The 20,528-nt window shown below is 39.6% G+C and overlaps 2 protein-coding genes across 3 annotated transcripts in view; both read right to left on the bottom strand.

The window, feature by feature from the left end:
• ccnl1a (cyclin L1a) lies at positions 1–10,091 on the bottom strand. The gene is made up of 10 exons (XM_047391458.1): positions 9,774–10,091; positions 9,476–9,550; positions 8,405–8,514; positions 6,569–6,689; positions 6,345–6,409; positions 2,801–2,900; positions 2,575–2,679; positions 1,832–2,085; positions 1,623–1,721; positions 1–1,500 (listed from the first exon to the last, which is right to left on the bottom strand). Exons 1-10 carry the CDS (start codon positions 10,014–10,016, stop codon positions 1,056–1,058), a joined length of 1,617 nt encoding a protein of 538 aa, XP_047247414.1. The 5' UTR covers positions 10,017–10,091; the 3' UTR covers positions 1–1,055.
• Positions 10,092–16,716: 6,625 nt separating this feature from the next.
• Positions 16,717–20,528, bottom strand: part of lekr1 (leucine, glutamate and lysine rich 1) — a 126,913-nt gene continuing 123,101 nt past the window's right edge. For both annotated transcript variants that reach the window (XM_047390941.1, XM_047390942.1), the window contains one exon: positions 16,717–17,220. In XM_047390941.1, coding sequence (XP_047246897.1) covers positions 16,741–17,220 — 480 coding nt within the window. In that variant the 3' untranslated portion in view covers positions 16,717–16,740. The remainder of the gene's footprint in view (positions 17,221–20,528) is intronic.

Below are 20,528 nucleotides of genomic sequence, written 5' to 3'. Positions count from 1 at the left end.
TCAGTGGCATTCCTCATTTATTAATGAATAAAAATTGGACATGAAGACGTGCACACTAAAAACCAGTGTAACAAATTGACAAGCCTAAAATATATTTGAATTATGTCTGCTTTTCCTGCTTAGAAAGAACAAGAAAAACAAGTTGACAATTTCTCTTTAGGCAACATAAATCTGTCCGATAAAAAAAAAGAAAAACTACCCCACTAGTCCTGCAATGTGCAAACTTATTGATCTCTCCTGAATAACATTTTACATTTACTCAATCAATCCGTCCACTGAGCAGGTCGCTTCTATAAATCAAAGCGTTCAACATTACGTCAGTGGATATCAAAGCTTTACACTGTAAATAAATTTATTTTTTTCAAAAATTTGTAACTTTACATATAAAACTAAAAACAAGATTGGATCAGGTAGTTGGGCCGGGGTGCGCTTGTTGGTGGGATAGGAGACCACAGAAAAATAAAGACGGGCCCGGGGCTGATGTCTCACTGCTGCCTTCATCTGAACTCCATGGAGTCATCTTCAGGGGGTCAACCAACATCTCCTCATGCTGGTATTCGCTGCTGCTGTCTGGGCTCTCCAGACGCAAGGCTTACTTAAGGTATTTGTCCATGCAGATGCTGCATTTAGGCATTTGAGTGTTCGTCCAGGTAAAGAACTTTTCCTGGACCAAAATAAACATCATCAAAGTTTTCTTTAAACTGAAATTTAAATGAAACCTGGAAAAATATTAGAAGACAGAAAGATGACCAATTTCTTTATGAAGGATGTTGTAATATATCAAAAATACAAACTTGACATGTTCTCCCCATCATGGTACACTTGTTTAATTGCAGCTACAGTCTATCCCCCCTAACAAATTTTCTGCAATAAGAGACGCATTCTGTAAACATTTGGTTACCTTTCAATTATTGGGTTTACAAATATTCTTTTTGCCGATGTGAAAGACCAGGAATCTTAGTGGTCACCATAATTAGGAGAACTTGTCCAACTCATTTTGGTTTGTGTCAAACGGTGACCATCAGCCCCAGGGCACATTTCTCTGTGTGCATCTCTCAGCGCCGGTGGCGGCTGTGTCCCGAGTGTCCACTGCTGCTATGGTGTTTGCTCTTGTGGCTACGCTCCCTGTCCCTTTCATAGGACCGAGACCTCTCCCTCCGGTCACGATGTCCGCCACCCCGCTCATGTTTGTGTTTCTTTGAAGTGAAATCAAAAGGGCGGTCTCTCTCTCTGTCCCGTTCTCTCTCTCTGTCCCGGTCCATTTTGACAGGAGTGCGCGATCGAGATCGGGAGCGCTTCCTCTTGTGCCCGGAACCGCCTCCTCCACTGTTGCTGTGGCGCCCACTGAGTTTGGAGTCGCTATTGCCATGGTGACTGGACTTAGGCTTAAGAGGGAGAAGAGGTGAAGGTGGATGCCGATGAGGCAACGGGCTGCGACTGTGAGAGTGCGAGCGTGACCGAGAGCTGTACGTCCCTGAGCGACTGCGTCTGCTGTTATAACTGAAAACAAAATTAAAAGGGCAAGAATTATACTTACAGAGTAAAAAACGTTTAATGTAATATAAAAATGTTTATATTTGGATATGCAAAACAAAGCTAGCGAATCCTGGAAGAAAACATACTGTCTGCGGTGAGAAGGAGATCTTGACCGTGATCGTGTTCTTGAACGAGAACGACTTCCACTCCTACTGGTCCTTCCCATCTTTCCCTCTTTCCTAAGCCTACAAGGCAAACAGACAGCATCAGTAAGAATTAAGTACATTAAAAAAAGTCAGTAAACACCATAGAAATAAATATCAATTCCCTTGGAATACCCAGGTAAGTTTCTTACCCATTATGTGGACTCTTGTTGACCTGAGTGCGGCTGTCGGGCTCCTTCTTTATTGGTTTGATGGTCTGGGGATTCGGGGATTTCTCTTCCACCTTAACTACATTTGGGGAGCAGGGCTTAGAGGCGGGAGAGAAGCCACCTATGCCAGACAGAGCCGGCGTACCGTCAGGATTCAGGCCCTTTGCCTTCAGTTTGGCCTCTGCCAGGAACACCTTCCGCCGCTCCACTTCCTTGTCAAGCTGCTCATAATTAGGCTGGAAGACAAACAATTCAATTTACTAAGAAAATGCAACAACCAGCATAGTTTGGTAAAAAAGACTGTCTCTGTTGTGGCGCACAGCGCCGAAGTCCAAACTGATCGGCCTGTGGCCAAGCCAAAATGTAAAGATCAAAACTTCAGAACATTTCACGTCACAATTACACTTTTCCAAATTTAAATGTCAGAAACTCAGTGCAAGTCCATTGCTTTCTAAATGAAAAAGTTCACCATGATTTTTTTGTACATGTTCCTGCAGTGGATAGGATTTATAAATGAAAGAGGGAAGGAAGGTATGAATGAGAGACAATGAAGGACAGAAGGAACAAAAAAACCTAAAGGATGAATGGACTTTTCGACAGTTGACAAATCTTTATTAAATAAAGATTTAAAGTGACACATTTCTGGAGTCACAACATTATCTTAAAAGGCTTCTTAAGTGCAATATGATCCAATGGAAAATTATCCTGCAGCTCAAAACAAGTACCTTCTTCCTGGTGTAAAGTTTCAGGGTAGTAATGCAGATTTCTTTTATCTCCTCTTCAGTGGCTCCAAACAGTAGATACCAATGAGGTCTGTTTGGCAGGGGGATCTGGAAAAACACGCACACATTTCTATGAACCATCCCACTGTGAATTATTCCTCATTTTGTGATGAAAGTTTAGAGTAAAAACAATGTGAAAGAGCAGCTATTAGAAAGCATTCTGTCTCACCTGCAGAGCTCGGGCAGCGAGGTACATACAGGCACAGGCGATGGTTTCAGGTTGGAACCTCACAAACACGTTCGTCCTCAAGCTGTCATTCATGTAGTTCCTACACGAGCAAACAGAACACAAAAACAAAACCATAGCATCGTCGCTATACAAACAAAGATGGCATCCATTTTCAATCATGCTGCACCAAACAACTTCACACTGATCATTGATTTGCAACAATTATCTTCACTGTTACCAATTAATCAGGGCTTTTCTTTTATTAAATGTATTTTGTTTAAAAATTATAAATAAAATTCTGGAATCTGCAGTATAAACATGACTAGAGGAAAGTTACTCGGGTCTTTAAGCAGACCTCCACTATGTAATTGGAAATTACTGATGGCATAAGAACAACAAGGAGCAGTGCTAAGGCTTAGAAATAACATTATTAATCTTCATCAGTTTAGCTTTGTCCGTTTCTCTCTAGGGCATCCATGGGAGCTCTGTATGTCACAAGAAGCATGAAGACAAGACTGATGACCTGCCAAGACATTTTAACTTTTGACAATATGTTTGATGATGACTGAGACAGACACATGCTCTCTAAGGAGGGAGACATGCAAAGACAATGAAAAAAATATAAGCCCCCCCCTAATTTTGTAACTAGTGTTACAAATTTGTAACACTAGTTACACCTTCAGATGTTTGGATCTGAAAGAAAAAAGCATGGTGTGTTTGTGGAGGCATGCAAGGTCTTTGTGATGCACTCAGATTTTGGCCACCATGTTGGTTTATGTGGATTTAGGGTGAATTGTTAAAACCATGTCTTGTTTCAGTGAATGATCTCAAGCAAAGAACTGAAAGAAACCCCCTGCAGGTGACAACGGCCGGCATCTATTTCACTGTGTGGAAATAAATGATATTAGATGTATGTCTGTCTACACTGACCTACTGGAATCTCTGCTAAATGCACCATGGACTAAGGGTTCGTCTAGAACCAACATGTGGTTTGGAAATTAGTGTATGGAAAAGTCAACATTGTCTGGGGCGTGAATACTAATGATAGCAAGATTATGTACTGGAGAAACAACGATATTAGGAAGAAGTTTGTAATGATTGTAAAAAAAAAAAAGTTTTATCCTTCAATGAAACCACAAGTAGTACATCTCGACTGAGTTGATACTTCCAACGTAAAACTCTTACATTATGAGCAGTACAATTACAGTATTTCATAAAAGTGAGTACACCCCTCGCATGTTTGTAAATATTATACCTTTTCATAGGACAGCATTGCAGAAATGACCCTTTTATACATGTAGTCAGTGTTCAGCTTGTATAAGAATGTAAACATACTGTCCCCTCAAAATAACTCGACAGTCATTAATGTTTAAACCAGTGGCAACAAAAGTGAGTACATCCCTAAATGAAATAGTCTAATTGTGCTCAAATTAGAGCTGAAACACCTAATAGATTAAATCGATTATTAAAATAGTTGTCAACTAATTTAGTTATCGATTAGTTGCTTTGTAATCACATTTGGCCGTATGCGGTCTATTTTTTTAACACAATCTGTTACATTTGTGGCCAATGTGTGGCAGTAATGGGCCACCGAACACTGATCTGCCGTTACAGCAGTAGAAGAAATCGGCTAATACTTGGCCTTGTTTTGCACGACGTTCCATGCGCATGGATCCGTATGCGGCACAAACACATTTGCACTGAGCAAGATGGCGGAGCACAAAACGTTACGGAAAAAAGGGGGACAAACGAGAAAACAGAAGAAAAAACAACACGAACAAAGACATCGAAAGTATGGGAGCCCTTCACCCCAGATGCAGTAAAAAGACGAATGACCTGCAAGACATGCAAAAACGGTCTGGGATGGCACGGAAGCACGACTTCTCTACATGAATATCTGAGATGAAAGCATGTCGGAGTTGAAACGGAAGAGAAAAAGCCAGCGCAGTAAAAAAAACATATACCTAATAAGAAACTAAACAAGCCAAATGCTGTTAATTAATGTTAATTTAGTGTTGCAGATGTGGGCGCTGCTTTGTTAATGACAGTAACAGTATATATAAAAAGCGATTAATTGTAAAATAATCGACAGATTAGTCGATTATTAAAATAATCGTTAGTTGCAGCCCTAGCTCAAAGTTTCAATATTTTGTGTGGCCACCATTTTTTTCAGCTCTGTACTCTCTCTCTTTCGGACATGGAGTTCACAAGAGCTTCCCAGGTCGCCACTGGAATTTTCTTCCACACCTCCATGAAGGGAGCTGGTGGATGTTTGAGACCTTGCACTCCTCCATTTTCGTTTTGGAGATGGCCCAGAGGTGCTCAATATGGGCCAGTCCTGCACCTTTACCCTCAGTTTCTTTATCAAAGCAGTGGTCGTCTGGTCTGGGCACTGACATTGTATCAAAGTGTCATATGTTCAATGTTGTCTCTTGAAAAGATACAATATTTACAAAAATGTGACGGGTGTACTTACTTTTGTAAGATGCTGTACAGCCTTTTATCGAATCTGAATCTAAAACTCTGGGATAGGCTCGCCACAACTGGTTAAAAAAAAAAAGGCCTTACCCAGAGGTTTCTGCCTTTAAAAATACTTTAACACTACTACAGAAAACACACAGCTGTTCGATTCTGTTTGCTGCGAGGATGAGGTCCTTGAAGCCAAAACCGAGAACCGGATCAGCCTGTAAAACAGACACATGTCTGGACACCATGTCAGTTGGGGACAAGACACAGTATTCTACTGGTAAATGTTATCTGGCCAATAAAAGTAAAAATCTGTTCTGACTGAGTTTACTTCATTTCTAAATGCAAGTAAACTAGAACAAGAAAACCTTTCTGTAACTACCTGGCAAGAGAGCTATTACACTTAAGAATCTTTGTAGCAAGACCAAAAAATACAAATCCTTTTGGACACCCAAGAGAAAACAAGACGATGCTGGCTGTTGGGAAAGGCCCGCCTGCCCCCTTCAGTGAATCTTGCACTGGGACTGGCTGTCAGGAGAGGGGCAGCCAGCCAAAAGGGGGAGCTTCCTGTGGTCATGTGGTTGGAGGAGGAAGTTCAGAGGTTCTGTATGTGACTTACCAGCATGGACTACCCTTTAATCAAAGAGTAGAGAGAAAGGACAAAGTTAAACCAAGTTCCCTGGGCACTGTCAAATTAACAGACTCTCACATATCAGGGTAGATAAGAAAGTGAGACAAGTAGCACTTTTGCAGTACAAGAAATTGCAATAATCCCCCAGAAAATGAGCAAATCAGATGGAAGTGATGAAGTGTAACTCTCAGACCTGGGCAAAACTAACAATAAAAGCGTTTAAAATTTGTACTCTTCATCATGAGCACTTGAATTTAATTTTACTGACAAGTCTCCTATAAGGGGCTGTTTGACATTTCTGGCAGATTAATCATATTCTCCCCATAAAACTCGACATTTTCAAACTTGTTCAACTTCACCTTAAGCCCAGGTCTGGTAGCACTTCTACAGTTCTGACAAAGGTTGCTGCTGAGGGGATGTTCTGGAAAGACCTACAAAGGAACTTACCAGGCCGTTTGGACGAGTGTCTGGTTCTTCTCACATTCCAGGAACTGAAGGTACATAACGACAATCTGCGATCACACAAGAATGACGTGTTAATGAAACCCACTACTGTTCAAACCAAAAACTGAGAGAAATGTGAATAGTCAACTACAGTTGTCTCTTCTGTCATGTGTGAACAGTTTAAACTGTCCTTACATTGTGTGAAAAGAAGCTCACTATAAACTCACCTTGTGTGGATGCTTGACATGCACACAGAAGCCCAACTCCTTCAAGATTCGTCGTTCCGCTTTGATGACTTGGTTTTTGGTATTTATGTAGTTCTGATCAAGTATCAATGGACTTGGAGTCCTATTTTATAAAACAATTCAAAATAAAACAATGATTCCCCTTTCACAATAAATGTATGAAGGAGAAAGTGCCCTTTTGAGTGCCTGCATTTCTTTTCCCTGTTCCAACCAACTTTAAGCAACAAGTTACACTGTTTGCATGCCTGACAGTGTGCTGGGGGCTTGTGGACTCTTGTGGTTCCAGTGAAAGCTTGAGGGATTGTCCCTGACATGATCATCTCATGCCATTGCTTCAACAGAAATATCAACTTGAACAATTATCAATAATTTGAAGGCAGAATAATTCCAAACTGGAACTATAATCTCACAATAAGGAAATCTACCACCACAGTGTAGTAGAAATACTCATCCCCAATAAATATACTCTAATGTGAGTTGGACAACCTAACCTCAGGGATTCACCTGATAAATTAAATAAAAGACAAATAAATAGAAGCTAACAGCATAATATTAAGTTCCTTTTCTACACAACAGCAGTAAAAAACAAAAACAATCACTTTGTTCAGACCTAATTCTAGGTACGCCCCCCTCAATTTATTTCTAATGTGAAAATACCGTTAAACAGATTCCTAAAATCTAAAAAAATAAAATGAATAAATAATCTGAGTGTAAATTATGAATAATAATAAAGAAACAAAATCCTCTTCATATATTATTCTGGTGTTTTGATACCTGAGATCAATTAAAAAAAAAACTCAAAACGCTACACTAGAAACATGAAATACCAAATAGATTAGAACCTAAAAATCTATTAATCCAAATCAAGATAGGCATTAAAAAATAATTTCAGATTTTCTCACAATTACTGATACTTCCTAAGGATTCTAAATTATAATACAAAAATTTATTGTAAAATCCACTGAACTGCATACACTTAAAAAAAAATAACAAGACTAGCATGGATTCCAAGAGACATTAATTAAAACTTCAAAAACAAGGAGATATTTCTGTAGAAGCCATGGGTTATAAGAGATGAATGAACTTTTGTGGACAATCAAATGCACGGTGAGAAGCGGCCAGAGAAGAAAGCTACATTACCCCATGGTCTGCAGCTTGACGGACAGAAACCCCAAGCCTAAGACTGAACCACAGGAGTCCTCAAGGTGCCCCACGGGCCAAGGACCTTCGGCCAACCTGCCATCCCCGATCCCAGTGCCCCGCGGTGGCTCAGACCATGGTAGTCTCCCACAGGTGGGGGCGGGGTGGGCCTGGGGGAACGACAGAGACCCCCTCGCATCATGGTTGTCATGCCGACTGCTTCATCTTACGTACCATTCCACATCACCCAGGATTTGGTAAATGTAGCTGGTCGCTGTTAGTTGGTTGCAAGGGAAAAAAGAAGCCAAGTTAATGCCAAGAACTAGAATCGTGACATAAAGAAATGAGGCAGACTAAGTACATATGCCTCATCCTTTACAAAAACCAAATGTGTTTCTTTGTTTGTTTTGAATTTGTTGTTTTCCCAATATCAACTTCAGTCATATGTCAAACTGATGCTACATGTAGACAATAACAGTTTGAAACTACCAGTGAGGCTGGAACTGAAAAGATTTAAGATGGTTTAGAATGCATGGATAAACAGAAGGGCACTTTCACAGTAAAAACAAATCAGCAGCAAACCACATTCTACATCAAATAAATGCAGTGCAACATATTATCCATGTAGAGAAAGGCTGAATCTACAAAAAAAATATTAGATTTATGGCTGATACTTACTTTTTGCCTCTTAGCTGTCTGAGATGATGGAAAACGTTGATGACGTCTCGTATTCGCCGTGGCGCTTCTTCAATCTTAGAGGCCAGGTTGATACAAGCCATAGCAACAATCTGAAAGAGATAATAATGAAGCAGAAAAATTGGAGGGATGACATAGCTACTCTCGCAATGCAACTTGTGAAAGAGTGTCAACTCATAGATTTGTGAAAGCATTAGATGCACCAAGCAGGCCTTTCCTGGCCAATACTGATTTCATATTATCTTTAAGGTCAGGTCAATCGATTTCATTTTTGATCGATTTAGATTTTAAAATTTTAAGGACTAGAATAGAAAAAAATACACTACAGATTCCTTAACAGAGATAGAAGTTCTGCACTCAACTAAAAAACTATGGTAAAACAATCTATGCTCCAAAGCTAATATTCATAACCTTTGTAATTTTAACTACGCTAACATGTAAGTGTATCAAGTGTATAAATTTTTTTATTTTCATTGATTTGATGACAAAAACTGACGGGAGTCAGTTTTTAGTTTTGGACTCTTGGTGCCTAATTCCTTTTTAATTGAAAACCAAATGTTCAGCCAGATATGTGACACAGGTGTTTTCCTCAACATGAAACATGTTAAAAATGTGTCCACAGGCCTCTTTAACAACTTGTGATTTCTTATGTTAAGAATCGGTTTCAAAGCCTTAACGATGGTGATTAACTATACTTATTTTAATGTGTTACTCAAGATCAGCGCTACATTGCACTCAGGTTTCGTTGCCATGTCCCGCAGTACTATAAAGTATATATAGTATAGTCTACTACTGCATGTCGTTGTTTTATGCTTTCCAGAACTAGATGAAATCAACGGAATCGCAGAACGTAGCTAAATATTCGGGCCAAAGATTTCAACTAGGTCGCTGTAATTAAGACTTGCAGGTCTACCTCTTGTCCCTCATCTTAGTGTATACTTCCGCTGTTCATTTCAAAAACCACTAGAACAATATGGCCGCCGTCGAACGTCATTGTAACGTTCAACTGTCTTCTCCGGAGGTTGGAGAACTCTGCTGACTGAATACACTCACCTCGAAACTGTGCTTCACGAAGGATTTGGAGTAGAAGAAACGATGGAATAGGACCTGTCCCGTTGCCATGGCCACCTGAGAGAAAAACAAAGGAGTTGTTATTAATACCAGTTCTTACCGACCTAACCTTGCACAATGGGCCGCCGCCATTTTAATTCCACCACGCCAACGTCAAAAGGCTAAAGTTAGCAAGCTAATAACTAGGCCGCAACTTCGAAAATATACTTCTTACATGACATACATAACATCAAACAACAACGTTCGCTTTATGGACTTAAATATACGTATATATTTGTACCTGGGGTAACCGGAGAAGAATCCCCGCCGATTGAATCAGTTCACACCCAAGGATACGGAGGTCGGTTTCGGTGTTCAGGTCCAGGCCGTCGAGCATAGACGGCGTTGGTGATAGACTTTCCTCCGGTATCACCGAGTTGTCTATTGTAAGGTACACCTCCGAGTACAGTTTATCACCGATGAGAATCCCATCGTTGTTGGATGCGTTAGACGATACAGAAAGAGGACCTGCGGCCATCTTCATCACAAACACGGCGGTTAGAGGCTTACGCAGCCTCGACGATCACCACGGCTGAGTATCGAGACTGGGACAAAACACTGTACGTCACTGTGGTGACGCCAACGTGTGTGCACATCCGCGGTGGAAAAAATAGAGCTCAAACTTTACTAACCCTAAACATATCCTAAACTAATTAGCGAAATAAGGCCAAAGTAAATGTAACTAATTCAAATATATTCTAGAACCTGGGTCTCGCCATCAACTTTGCTCATTTGAAACTTAAATGAAGTCGTTACATAACTAAATTTGCATATAACAAAATTATGCAAACTTAATTGATAAGCGTTTTTGTACAAAAATATGTTTTATTTCTTCAGCCAGGGAATATCAGAAATGCCTTCTTCAGTGTGTATGAAGTCTTTCCAAGCTTCACATTTACTACTTGAATTTGTAACTTCTAAATCCTTCACATTCGTGACATATAATATATATGTTATTATACGTTTACGCGACATGGAACTGCTCACCACACGTGGTTTCTTTATGATTTCTGTTACGTATTTTACGGGAAAGTACGAACTACTCGCAGCTACCTCTGGCACATATCCATCCGCCAACTAAAGCGTGAATTAAATTATTTCAAAACCAACCATCGATTAAGGAGGGGTCGCTATGAAATGATTCTTTGTAGGGACAGCACAAGATGTTACACGCACATTATACTGTGGATTTCTTGCAATTAGTGTCTAAATAGGTGTTAAAATACATAAGCAGAATGAGTAAAAATATTTATTGTGATCTAAATTCCAAAACATTTGTCCAAAAAAGGAAGAAGTCAACGGTCCGGTTTTCTGTAAGTACTCGGGTGTTCACTCAACTTCAGTGAACATCTTTGACTCCCACCAGTAATGGACGCCAGAGGGGAGCAGAGAACAACACTTCAGAAAATTGAGGAGACATTGTGAGCTCTTTAAGGTGACTTTAAAAGGCCACTTAAAAAAAAAAAAACGCTATCAACAGACATGACACGCCATTCTTTACATATTTAATGCCAATAAATTATTATTTCACTCTAATTTTATTGTTTTACTTGAATAACCGGTTGCTGTGATCACTATTTTCCGGAAGGGCGCGCCCAAAACCAACTGAAACAACGTTAGTTGGGCGCTGATTTCATTGAATTTAATTAAGGAGATTATTACGTCCTATTGTCAGTCTAAACAATAAACTAAGCAAAAACAGTCATCTCTGTAAGTAATAGATCAAAATTAAAGCTAATATTTAACAAAAAGCAAATATCTAATTGTGAGTACTTTTAATCCTGCAGTCATTTGATTTCCCTTTTCGACAAAAATATAATCTGGAGCCAGCTATAATGCAGGTCAGGGATTTTTTCTTTAGTTCTGCAGGTAAATATGAAGTCATCACTGGTCCTGTGTGGAGCTGTGCAATGTGTCCATTTGCAATCATCTTAACAAAATCAGAGTTTGTAATATCACAACCTTAAGGTACTACGTGAATGCAATGCTTAGACTGTAATATTTTAGGTGCCATGCATTAAAAGTCTGCTTGTCAAAACTGGAACTGGCCACTTGGATGAACATTCACTGTCCTTTATGCACAACTGTCATTTAGACCTTACTGTTCTAAATCCTACAGCTCAAGGAAATTGATGGATACATTGTTTTGATGGAAAAAAAAAACGAGATTAGTGACGAAAATGGTGGCAGTTTTCAACAATACTATTTAAATGTCATATTTGTGCAGTCTTGTGCAGTGTTAGAGATCACAGAGATCACAGAGTGCACAGACAACTCACAGATGGAGGAAATGAGATCAGTGGAAGCCCGAAAGTATTTTATTGTCTCTGGACCACGAACAGTTTAATCTGGCCGTGCGTGGTTATTTCTACGCCTACCTCAATTGTATTCAAGAGCCGTCATCACAAACACCCGGTAGTTGGTCTTCCGAAGTTCTTTATGAGACTTAAGGGACACAGAGATATCCTCCCACACAGATTTTTCTTCATTGATTTTGATAATAGGCCACATGAACTGACATACTCTCTCCTCCGATTAACACCTGCCAGCATTTACGCATTTACCACGATAACAAGAAAACTGAGCATTCCTTTTCTGGTTGCCCTGGTGATGCTAATTATAGGGTGTGGGAGAGCTTGTGGGACGACAAAATTCAGAAATTCCAGCCATATCGACGCAGGAGAGAGGAGTTCATGGGCGTTCGTGGACGCCCAGTGACGAACAAGGACTTCGTTATACGCACGCTACTCCCTGAAGCACGTTTGTTTACAGGCTACTACACAGATTCCCCCGGGGACACGTGTACATGCCTGCCCTATTATGATAATTACTTTGCTGAGATCACAGACCTTCTCTGTGTGCGCATGACATGCATATTTGCACATATGAATGTTTGCGTGCAGTGGCATTTTTTATGAGAGAGATTTAATTAGAATGTTTAGTTGTTTATGTCAACTTAATGGAGCTATCTTTTATTAAGATGAAAATAGTGCCTGGAGCAGTTTTATTGCTCACACATATGACTCCTTACTTGCTTAAAACACACAAGCACACACACTCAAACCAGAATAGATGCCAAGTCAAGGGCTACAAAGCAAGGGCATGAGCAAAGGAAAAAGGCCCGGTCTAAGAGCAGAAGGGAGTATAAAGGAGAGTGCTGACTGGATCAAAAATAAAGTGAAGGCACAGATAGATGTGGAAGAGAGACTGAAAGCGAATTGGTTTTTAGAAACAGGGTCAGAGGGGTTGAACGCCAAAAGAAGGCCCGAAGAGATTAAAAGAATATTGACACAGAGGGAGCGATTAATGTGTGTGCCAAAGGTGCAGAGGGAGTCTGACAGAGAGAGGGAGCGAGAGGTGGTTGTTTGTGTTTTGAGGGCGACAGAGACAGAAAGTGTGTGTGGTCAGAGCAGACTGACTATTGGGGCATGGGGAGGAGGAGGTAGATAGGCTTGGTTCAGATAACTCAGCCTGGCTCTCTTTATACTGTAGCAGGGAGGAAGGTCAGAGTAAGAGCAGCTGTCACTAAGGTCAGCATATGTCTGGAGAAGAGACTCCATAGAGATTCAGTTGATAAAGCAGAAAAAAGCAAATTGTGCTTATTTGTTTCATGACTTGACACAGATAATCATTATTTATTTATTTTTTTGCTAAAGGCCTGCGTATACTCCGAAACCAAATGCAATTGGATTCTGACACTTCAGTTGAATGGTTTGTCTGCCACATGGATCCGGTTTAAATCTAGCCCTAACATCCACCCTGAGTGATCAAATCACGTCCAGACAGCACTAAACACAGGTGTGGATGCACTTAAGATATTAAGGACGTTTTCTTTAGGAGTCTTTTTAAAGTGGTCTTGGATACTTTTATCTGCATTTACTAAAGATGAGAATCTATTTTTCAACAGGAAGTTTTTCCAAGTCTGTTGCAATTCTTTACTGTGAAGAAAGATAATAAATCACAGTTCAGGATTATATTCATCATTATATTAATGAGGCTTACATGATATAGAAATGGTTTAATCATATTTTGGGTGTGACTATACTAACTGTGTTAACTATATTAAAAATGTCAATAACATAAGAATATGAGCTCTACTATACATGAGTGTAACATGTTTAAGGTCTACGATGCAATAAAAAGGTGCAGAGCAGCTGGCTGCCAGGAGTTAGGCTTTAATGAACTAAAATCTTCAGTGTCTGTGCGCTTATGTTGAATTCTTTCAAGTAAAATATAGTTCTATGCCCTCCCCTCATATTGTGTCTGTTAGGGCAAATAATTAATAAGAGCCCAAATATCTACACAAAAAATGTGACTCAGGTGAATCTCAGCTCTGATAGTGTCTGAAAAATAATACGGTTCAGATGACTGAATGTATCAGTAATGGTACAAAAACATCAGCAGAACTGTTGTCTCTCTGAATAGATTTGATAAGTTTCGTAAATCAGCAATGTTGAATGGCCTGTACTTATTTTCTACCTGTAAAGCTGCAAGTACTTGTAAAGTCTGAAGACCACAAAGCACTTCACACCAGTCACCCACCCATTCATACACACATTAACAGTGGGGAAGACTAACAGAAGTGAGGCTCCCATACAATCGGCGCCACTGAGCCCTCTGACCACCATCAGCCGGCAAGGCGGGTGAAGTGTCTTACCAAAGGACGCAACGACTGAGATGGACGAAGTCCTACCACCGTTGCCACTGTCGCTCCAAAGGTTTAGCAAAGGTTTAACTTTATCTGAATCAGCCAGGACACATTCTAAAACGATCTCTGAACAGGACCATAGGCTGTTTAGCACAGCATCTCGACGTAGCTGGTGTTTTTAGTCAGTGGTTTGTGAACAACTGATTTTAAGTTTGGTTTCTTGGAACCAGGATTGAGGGAGAGCATGGCCAGAACATGTTGGAGAAAAGAAATTTCAAATAATAATTGATCATCATTTATCCACTTGCGAAAAACTGAATTTTTCCCTAAAATGTTCTGTGGTTGCTGTGCTTCTTCAGGACCTCCTGACTTGCTGTGTTGTGTTATAATAATAAGCAAAAAAAAACAAGCAAGGATGAAAGAGGAAACTCAGAAAAAATGAGTCGATTCAATTCAGTTTATTTTTATTTATATAGCGCCAATTCACAAAACATGTCGTCTCAAGGCACACAAAGGGTTTGGAATGGTGCGGGGTTGTTGGGTAGGTTAGAATAAACTACTGAGTGTTAGAGTTTGGCCATTTTAGAATGGGCTATGTGTAGGGCTACTAAGTAAAATAATAAACTGATAAAGTTTGTCCATGTAGAGCCCACTGGTGGCCATTGTTATTCAAAAAACCACAAGGATTGGGGGTACCTCTCTCTGTCATACTGATTATAACCATTGGAAGAGAGAAGGGGTCGCACAGGTAGCAGAAATGGATGGTGTGTTTGCACCTCAACCATAACTGAGCTGGTTTAGGCTAAACCTGACTCCCCCTTACTCTATCCAACAGGGAGGGAGGAAGGCAGAGGTAAAAATAATTGGTGAGTGTTGTTTCCTGTTGCATTGTGTGAAAGGTGGGTAACTTTAAAATGGGCTAAGTCAATTCAAACGATTCATACAGATTTCAAGTCAGGTACATACATTACATTCCAAACTATCGAACAGTCAGATTCAGTTAATTATTCAAATAGGATAAAAAGTTTTTCTGTCTAAGGAACCCAGCATATTGCATCGAGTCAGTGACTTGTAGCAGTCACTGACTCATTCAAGACGTAGATGTTTCGCTCAGATTAATTAAATAAATGAAAGAGTAAATAGAAAATTAGGGTTCATTTATTAACATAAAAACTATCAGCCTAAAAAATATTCTAAGTATCTATTGTGAGTTTGAGATTTCTAGACAAACATGTACCAGTTTCATGTGAATAATCTTCAACATAGTGAGAAAAACATAAAAATTTAAAAACATGATGTCAAAAATTACTGTTCATTTTTCTGTACATGAACCACAGGTTTTAGCAGATAAACCAAGTGCACGTGTGTTTAGCCAAACAAGATGTGTTGCCAGGAGAAAATAATCTTACCACAGCTGTTATGTGTGAGTGAAGTGGACATGTGCATTGTCTCACAGACCGACTGGGAGAGAGGAAAACGAGGAGGTCAGCCCAAAAGCTTGTGTGTGTCAGTATGCAGGGAAATGAGTTTCGTGCTTCTCACAATTCATGCATTTCTCCTATTGTGCCAGTTCATCCCAAATGTAGAGGGAGCGGAAGCAAGAGGAGGGAATGAAAGATCTTGGAGAGAGTGAATGATGTCAGTAACACAAGTCTGATGGTAGGAGGGCTGTGTGTGAGAGTGTGTGTGTTTGGGGGGGATTGCTGGACAGTTTCTTTTGTGATTGCCTGCCTTTTGTTTGTGTCCATGTGTGGGTCGGGATCGGCTGTCATGCTCCGACAGCAATACTCCACGTGACAGGGTATGGGTCTGCCTGTGTCTTTATGTTCTACTGCTGTGTATATAAAGCCCTTGTGTGCTAAAAAGAGTGTGAGACTTTGGCTGCAAGAAAATGCAAAATTACATGCATGTTTGTTGGTGATTGTCTGCAATACGTTGCAGCTCCTAAAGCCAGTAGAAGTTGTCTTTTCTGTTGAGGTCGAAAGGTTATTGTGTGCAAGTTAGATAATCTCATTAGGAATGCCAGCCATGTCCTAGGATGCCCCCTTGACCCAGTACAGGTGGTGGGAGACAGGTGGACTCACAGCAGCTGTTAGACTTTATAGCCATCACTGCTCCTAACAAACTCAATATGTGTTTACATCCCTGCTGTTTTTGTACAGTTTTTCCATTTCTTGTAATCACACCACTCAGTTGCACATTTCATTTAGGCTGTTTTTAACAACTGTAAAGTATTGTTTCTTATATTGTCATTTTCCCCCTACTCTACAGTCTCTCATTCTTATTTCTTTGTTTTTTATATATATTTTACTTTTGTGTGTATCTGCATGTTTCTGTTTGCCTTTCATTTTGCTGCGGATGAATCTGAATTTCCCCACTGTGGGACAATAAAGGATATTTCTATTATATTCCTACTTAAGTTGTAAGTTAGGTTTCCAATTAAGTTGTAGATGAGGTGATAAGGCGTATATAAGACTCAAAGTGAACAAGAAAATACTACTGATAATAATAAAAAATTATAAAGAACAAAAAAGACTATTATGTTTTGCAGGTCACATGTTTAATCTTTCAGAACTTCTTCATCCAGATTGTTTATTAGAGCATTTCTTCCCATCATTAATCTGACCTTACGTTTGACCTCATTTGCTGTGCTGCTTGGTTTCAGTCGAGGCAGCGTCCCCTCCCTCTTTTTTGCTTCACCCAACACTCCACCACCCTTCTTGAACTCCAGCCTCTCCTCTGCTCCCCCTACTCCTGTATACAGGCCTCCGCCTTTCTCTGTGCAGTTAGGGAAGGGCTGTAGTGAGGCTGGGGAGATTGGTGACCGGGTAAGAGGCACTCTGGCTTTACCCTGGGGATAAAAAAGCTTGTTGCCTGGGGGTGCTCGTCTCTCCAGGGGGTCCAAAGGAGGCCTGGAGGAGCCCTGGGGAGACACTATGGATTGGCGCCCAAAGAGCTCCTGCTGGGCTTGAGACAGAGCAGCAGTCAGCTCCTCCCTCTCCTCACACTCCTTCCATACCATTTTCTGTAGTAACACCACCTGGAAAGTCATAAGAACAGACATAAAACCATAACTCTTACCACACACATGAAATGAACAAATCAGGAAACTACTGCTGATTATATCTGCTGTAACAGGAAGCAGAACATAGTGCACAACGAATGCTGAGAAATTGAATTTGTTTTGTTTAAAGAACATTGAGGATTAGTAAATAGTCTATAATAAATGTGTTATATTTTCTGTGTTATGGTATCAACACTACATGTAGTGTATAATAATATATTAACTTATACATTTAACAAGACTAATTTATTTAATCCCATACAATGAAACAAAATATTTTCATAGGAGCTTATGAACCTATGAAACCAACGCACATAATAGCTTTGGCAAATGTGAAAAATTTTGCTGAAGCAATTTCTTGGCAGTTTTCTTGTAAGCAAATTTTCAGTCAAACATAACTTTTCCAACAGTCATTCTTAGACATCTATATTGTATGTTTCTCGCAATGACATTTTTTAAAAAGAAAAAAAGTCATTTCTCCATTTATGGTGTATTCAAACGAATAATTGAACAAAATAAAAGTATTTTCTTATGAGTAAGCAGGCAAGATACACAATTAAACAGTCTAGTTTTAAAAAGAGGTATCCTTACCACCAGAAGTTTGTTAATCCTACCGAAACCTTTTGTCAACAGTGTGAACAGGCACAACAGAGAAGGAAAAACATTAGCACAGCAAGTGGCATTCACCCTTGTGGTGGCTCAATGACATAGAAACTTAGTCTAGTGCGTGAGCCAGTGCTAAAGTCAGTTCTGAACTGGTCCAAAAAAATAACTGGTTTGGTTTTCCAAACCTTAAGTCAAGTCTAAGCCACATCATTGTATCACTATAAAGTTAAATCCAAGAAAAGTTTTCTGTTCTTTTTGTTTTATTATGGGTGCTTCAAGCTTAAGGCATTGTAGGCAGAGAGGCAGTTTAACTACATAAATCATATTAATTCTATTGCAGTGATATTAACAGTAATAGTATTAAAAATATCTCTACAAGCAGACACCCAATATTGCCAACTTAATTTATTAATGCTGTTTTAAACAAAATGTGAGTTTCAAAATCTCTCACAATCTCAGTCAGATGATCAGATTGACAGCAGCAGTTAAAAGTTAAACACAGGATTTAAAGCAAGATTTATAAAAAGCGCTTAGAAATATAAAACAGACCAACAGTGCTTAAGAATTCTGTTGGAAATGGAGTTCATGGATTCAGCAGACAAGATCAGCTGTGTGTACAGCCCTATGAGATGCAATGACCTACTTCAACTCTGTAGCGGGTAATAGCAAAGTAAACATTTGTTCATCCTTTTTCTATACCCACTTAAAACGTGGTCACAGAGAGACTGTGCCTGTCTCCAGCATTTAGTGGGCAAAAAGTTAGGCTACACCCTGCCGTGGGAGGCAGCACTCATGTTCCAGGGTCAATCCAATGTTTTATTGAATTTGAAGCTCTGCGTTTTCTTATCATAAGCAGATCCAAAGGCCGACAGATGAAAAAACAGGGGTCCCAAACTCCAGTCCTCAAGGGTTGATGTCTTTCATGTTTTACATGTGTCACTGATCCAAGACAGCTGATGACTCAATTACGTCTTCAGTATGTCATTGAGTACTGCAGAGTCCTTCCTACTGAACCATTCATTTCATTCAGGGGTGCTGAACCAAGGAAACACATACAATTTGCAGGAAACCAGCCTTTCAGGACTAACAATGCTGATGTAAAAACTAAAGGTAACATCATAGCACAGTTAGATTCTACAGCAAGTTAGAAAAGTACCTGTTTCAGACACTCATGAATCATAGATTTAAAAGTTGGGCAGTGATTCAAGGGACTGATTATGATTTGTTTGTGTTTTACCTTGTAGCAACTCTCCTGGTAGATAATCATTGTAGTGAATTTCTTGGGTTCATTTTTTAACATTTGTGTTGCTGTGGATGTTGCTCAACATTGGCATCCACTGTTGTACCGACAGTGTTTGTAACATAGATTAGTCTATGAAAAGCTAACACAATACTGGCAAACAGGTGGAAAACTGTCATATTAATCTATTGCTTAATGTGCTCTGAAGACTGCTACCAACATAGCGACGTTGTTGCTATCTTTAAGAACTTTTTCATGTGACTTAGTTTTAATATTGTTTTTTTTTTTGTGATTCTTGCGATCTTTTCTGGTGTCACTGGAGACTTTTGAAGACCTGCAAAAGCACATATTGTTCTTCTTCTCAATAAGCAGCATGTGCTGCTATGGGCCCCTACCCTGTCCCAAAGCTCTTATAGGCTGTCCTAACACAGCAGTCCATCGCTGCCAGAGCCGGACCCACTCCCTCCGTGTCCAGACAGCTAATGAACCACACAACAACACCACTGGCTGATCCCCTTACAGTTGGGATAGGATGTGAAACTAAAATGTTATTTGTCTGAAGTAAATCCTTGCAGTAAAATACATCATTCATTTATATTGTTTATTTGTGGTCTATTTAATGCGTGGTGCATTAGACAATGCGGCCACCTTGAAAAAGAAGGTAATTATTCATAGGAGGCTGGCTCCCTGGTTTAATTCAGAGCTGCGTACTTTAAAGCACAATGTTAGAAAATGGGAGAGAAAATGGCGCTCTAAACACCTAGAGGATTCCTACTTAATCTGGAAAAATAGCCTACTGTTGTATAAAAAGACACTTCACCAAGCTAGAACAGCTTATTTCTCATCATTAATAGAAGACAACAAGAATAATCCTAGGTTTCTCTTTAGTACAGTTGCTAAACTTACACAGAGTCATAGCTCTGTTGAGCCATTAATTCCCTTAGCTTTTAGCAGTCATGACTTTATGGGATTCTTCTTAAATAAAATTGATTCTATTAAAAATAAAATCTTTGACATACTCCCGAAGATGATCACTTCATCCTCAGCAAGTGAGACAACATTGGAAATAACTGCAGAACCTGATTTGTGTTTGGACTGCTTTGATCCTGTGGAGCTTCCTGAGTTATCAGAAATATTAGCTTCATCTAAACCTTCAACTTGTATGTTAGACCCAATCCCAACCAAATTATTTAAGAAAGTGTTACCTTTGATTACCAGCTCCATTTTAGGTATGATTAATTTATCCTTAGTAAATGGATATGTACCACAGGCTTTTAAGTTAGCTGTAATGAAACCTTTACTTAAGAAACCTTCGCTTGATGGAGATGACTTGAAAAATGACAGACCTATATCCAATCTTCCATTCTTATCTAAATGTCTTGAGAAAATAGTTGCTAATCAAATGTGTGAGCAATTACACAGCAATGACCTGTTTGAA

This window comes from Girardinichthys multiradiatus, chromosome 18 (assembly GCF_021462225.1).
Source record: "Girardinichthys multiradiatus isolate DD_20200921_A chromosome 18, DD_fGirMul_XY1, whole genome shotgun sequence".
Classification (NCBI taxonomy): domain Eukaryota; kingdom Metazoa; phylum Chordata; class Actinopteri; order Cyprinodontiformes; family Goodeidae; genus Girardinichthys; species Girardinichthys multiradiatus.
This window is presented reverse-complemented; position numbering and strand designations above follow the sequence as displayed.

Excerpts from the sequence above, each read along its gene's own strand:
- ccnl1a (XM_047391458.1), bottom strand. The coding sequence starts at position 10,016 with ATGAAGATGGCCGCAGGTCCTCTTTCTGTATCGTCTAACGCATCCAAC. Across the intron at positions 9,551-9,773 it reads TTCTTCTCCGGTTACCCCAG|GTGGCCATGGCAACGGGACA; the intron begins GTACAAATATAT and ends TTTTTCTCTCAG. Across the intron at positions 1,722-1,831 it reads AACAAGAGTCCACATAATGG|GCTTAGGAAAGAGGGAAAGA; the intron begins GTAAGAAACTTA and ends TTTGCCTTGTAG.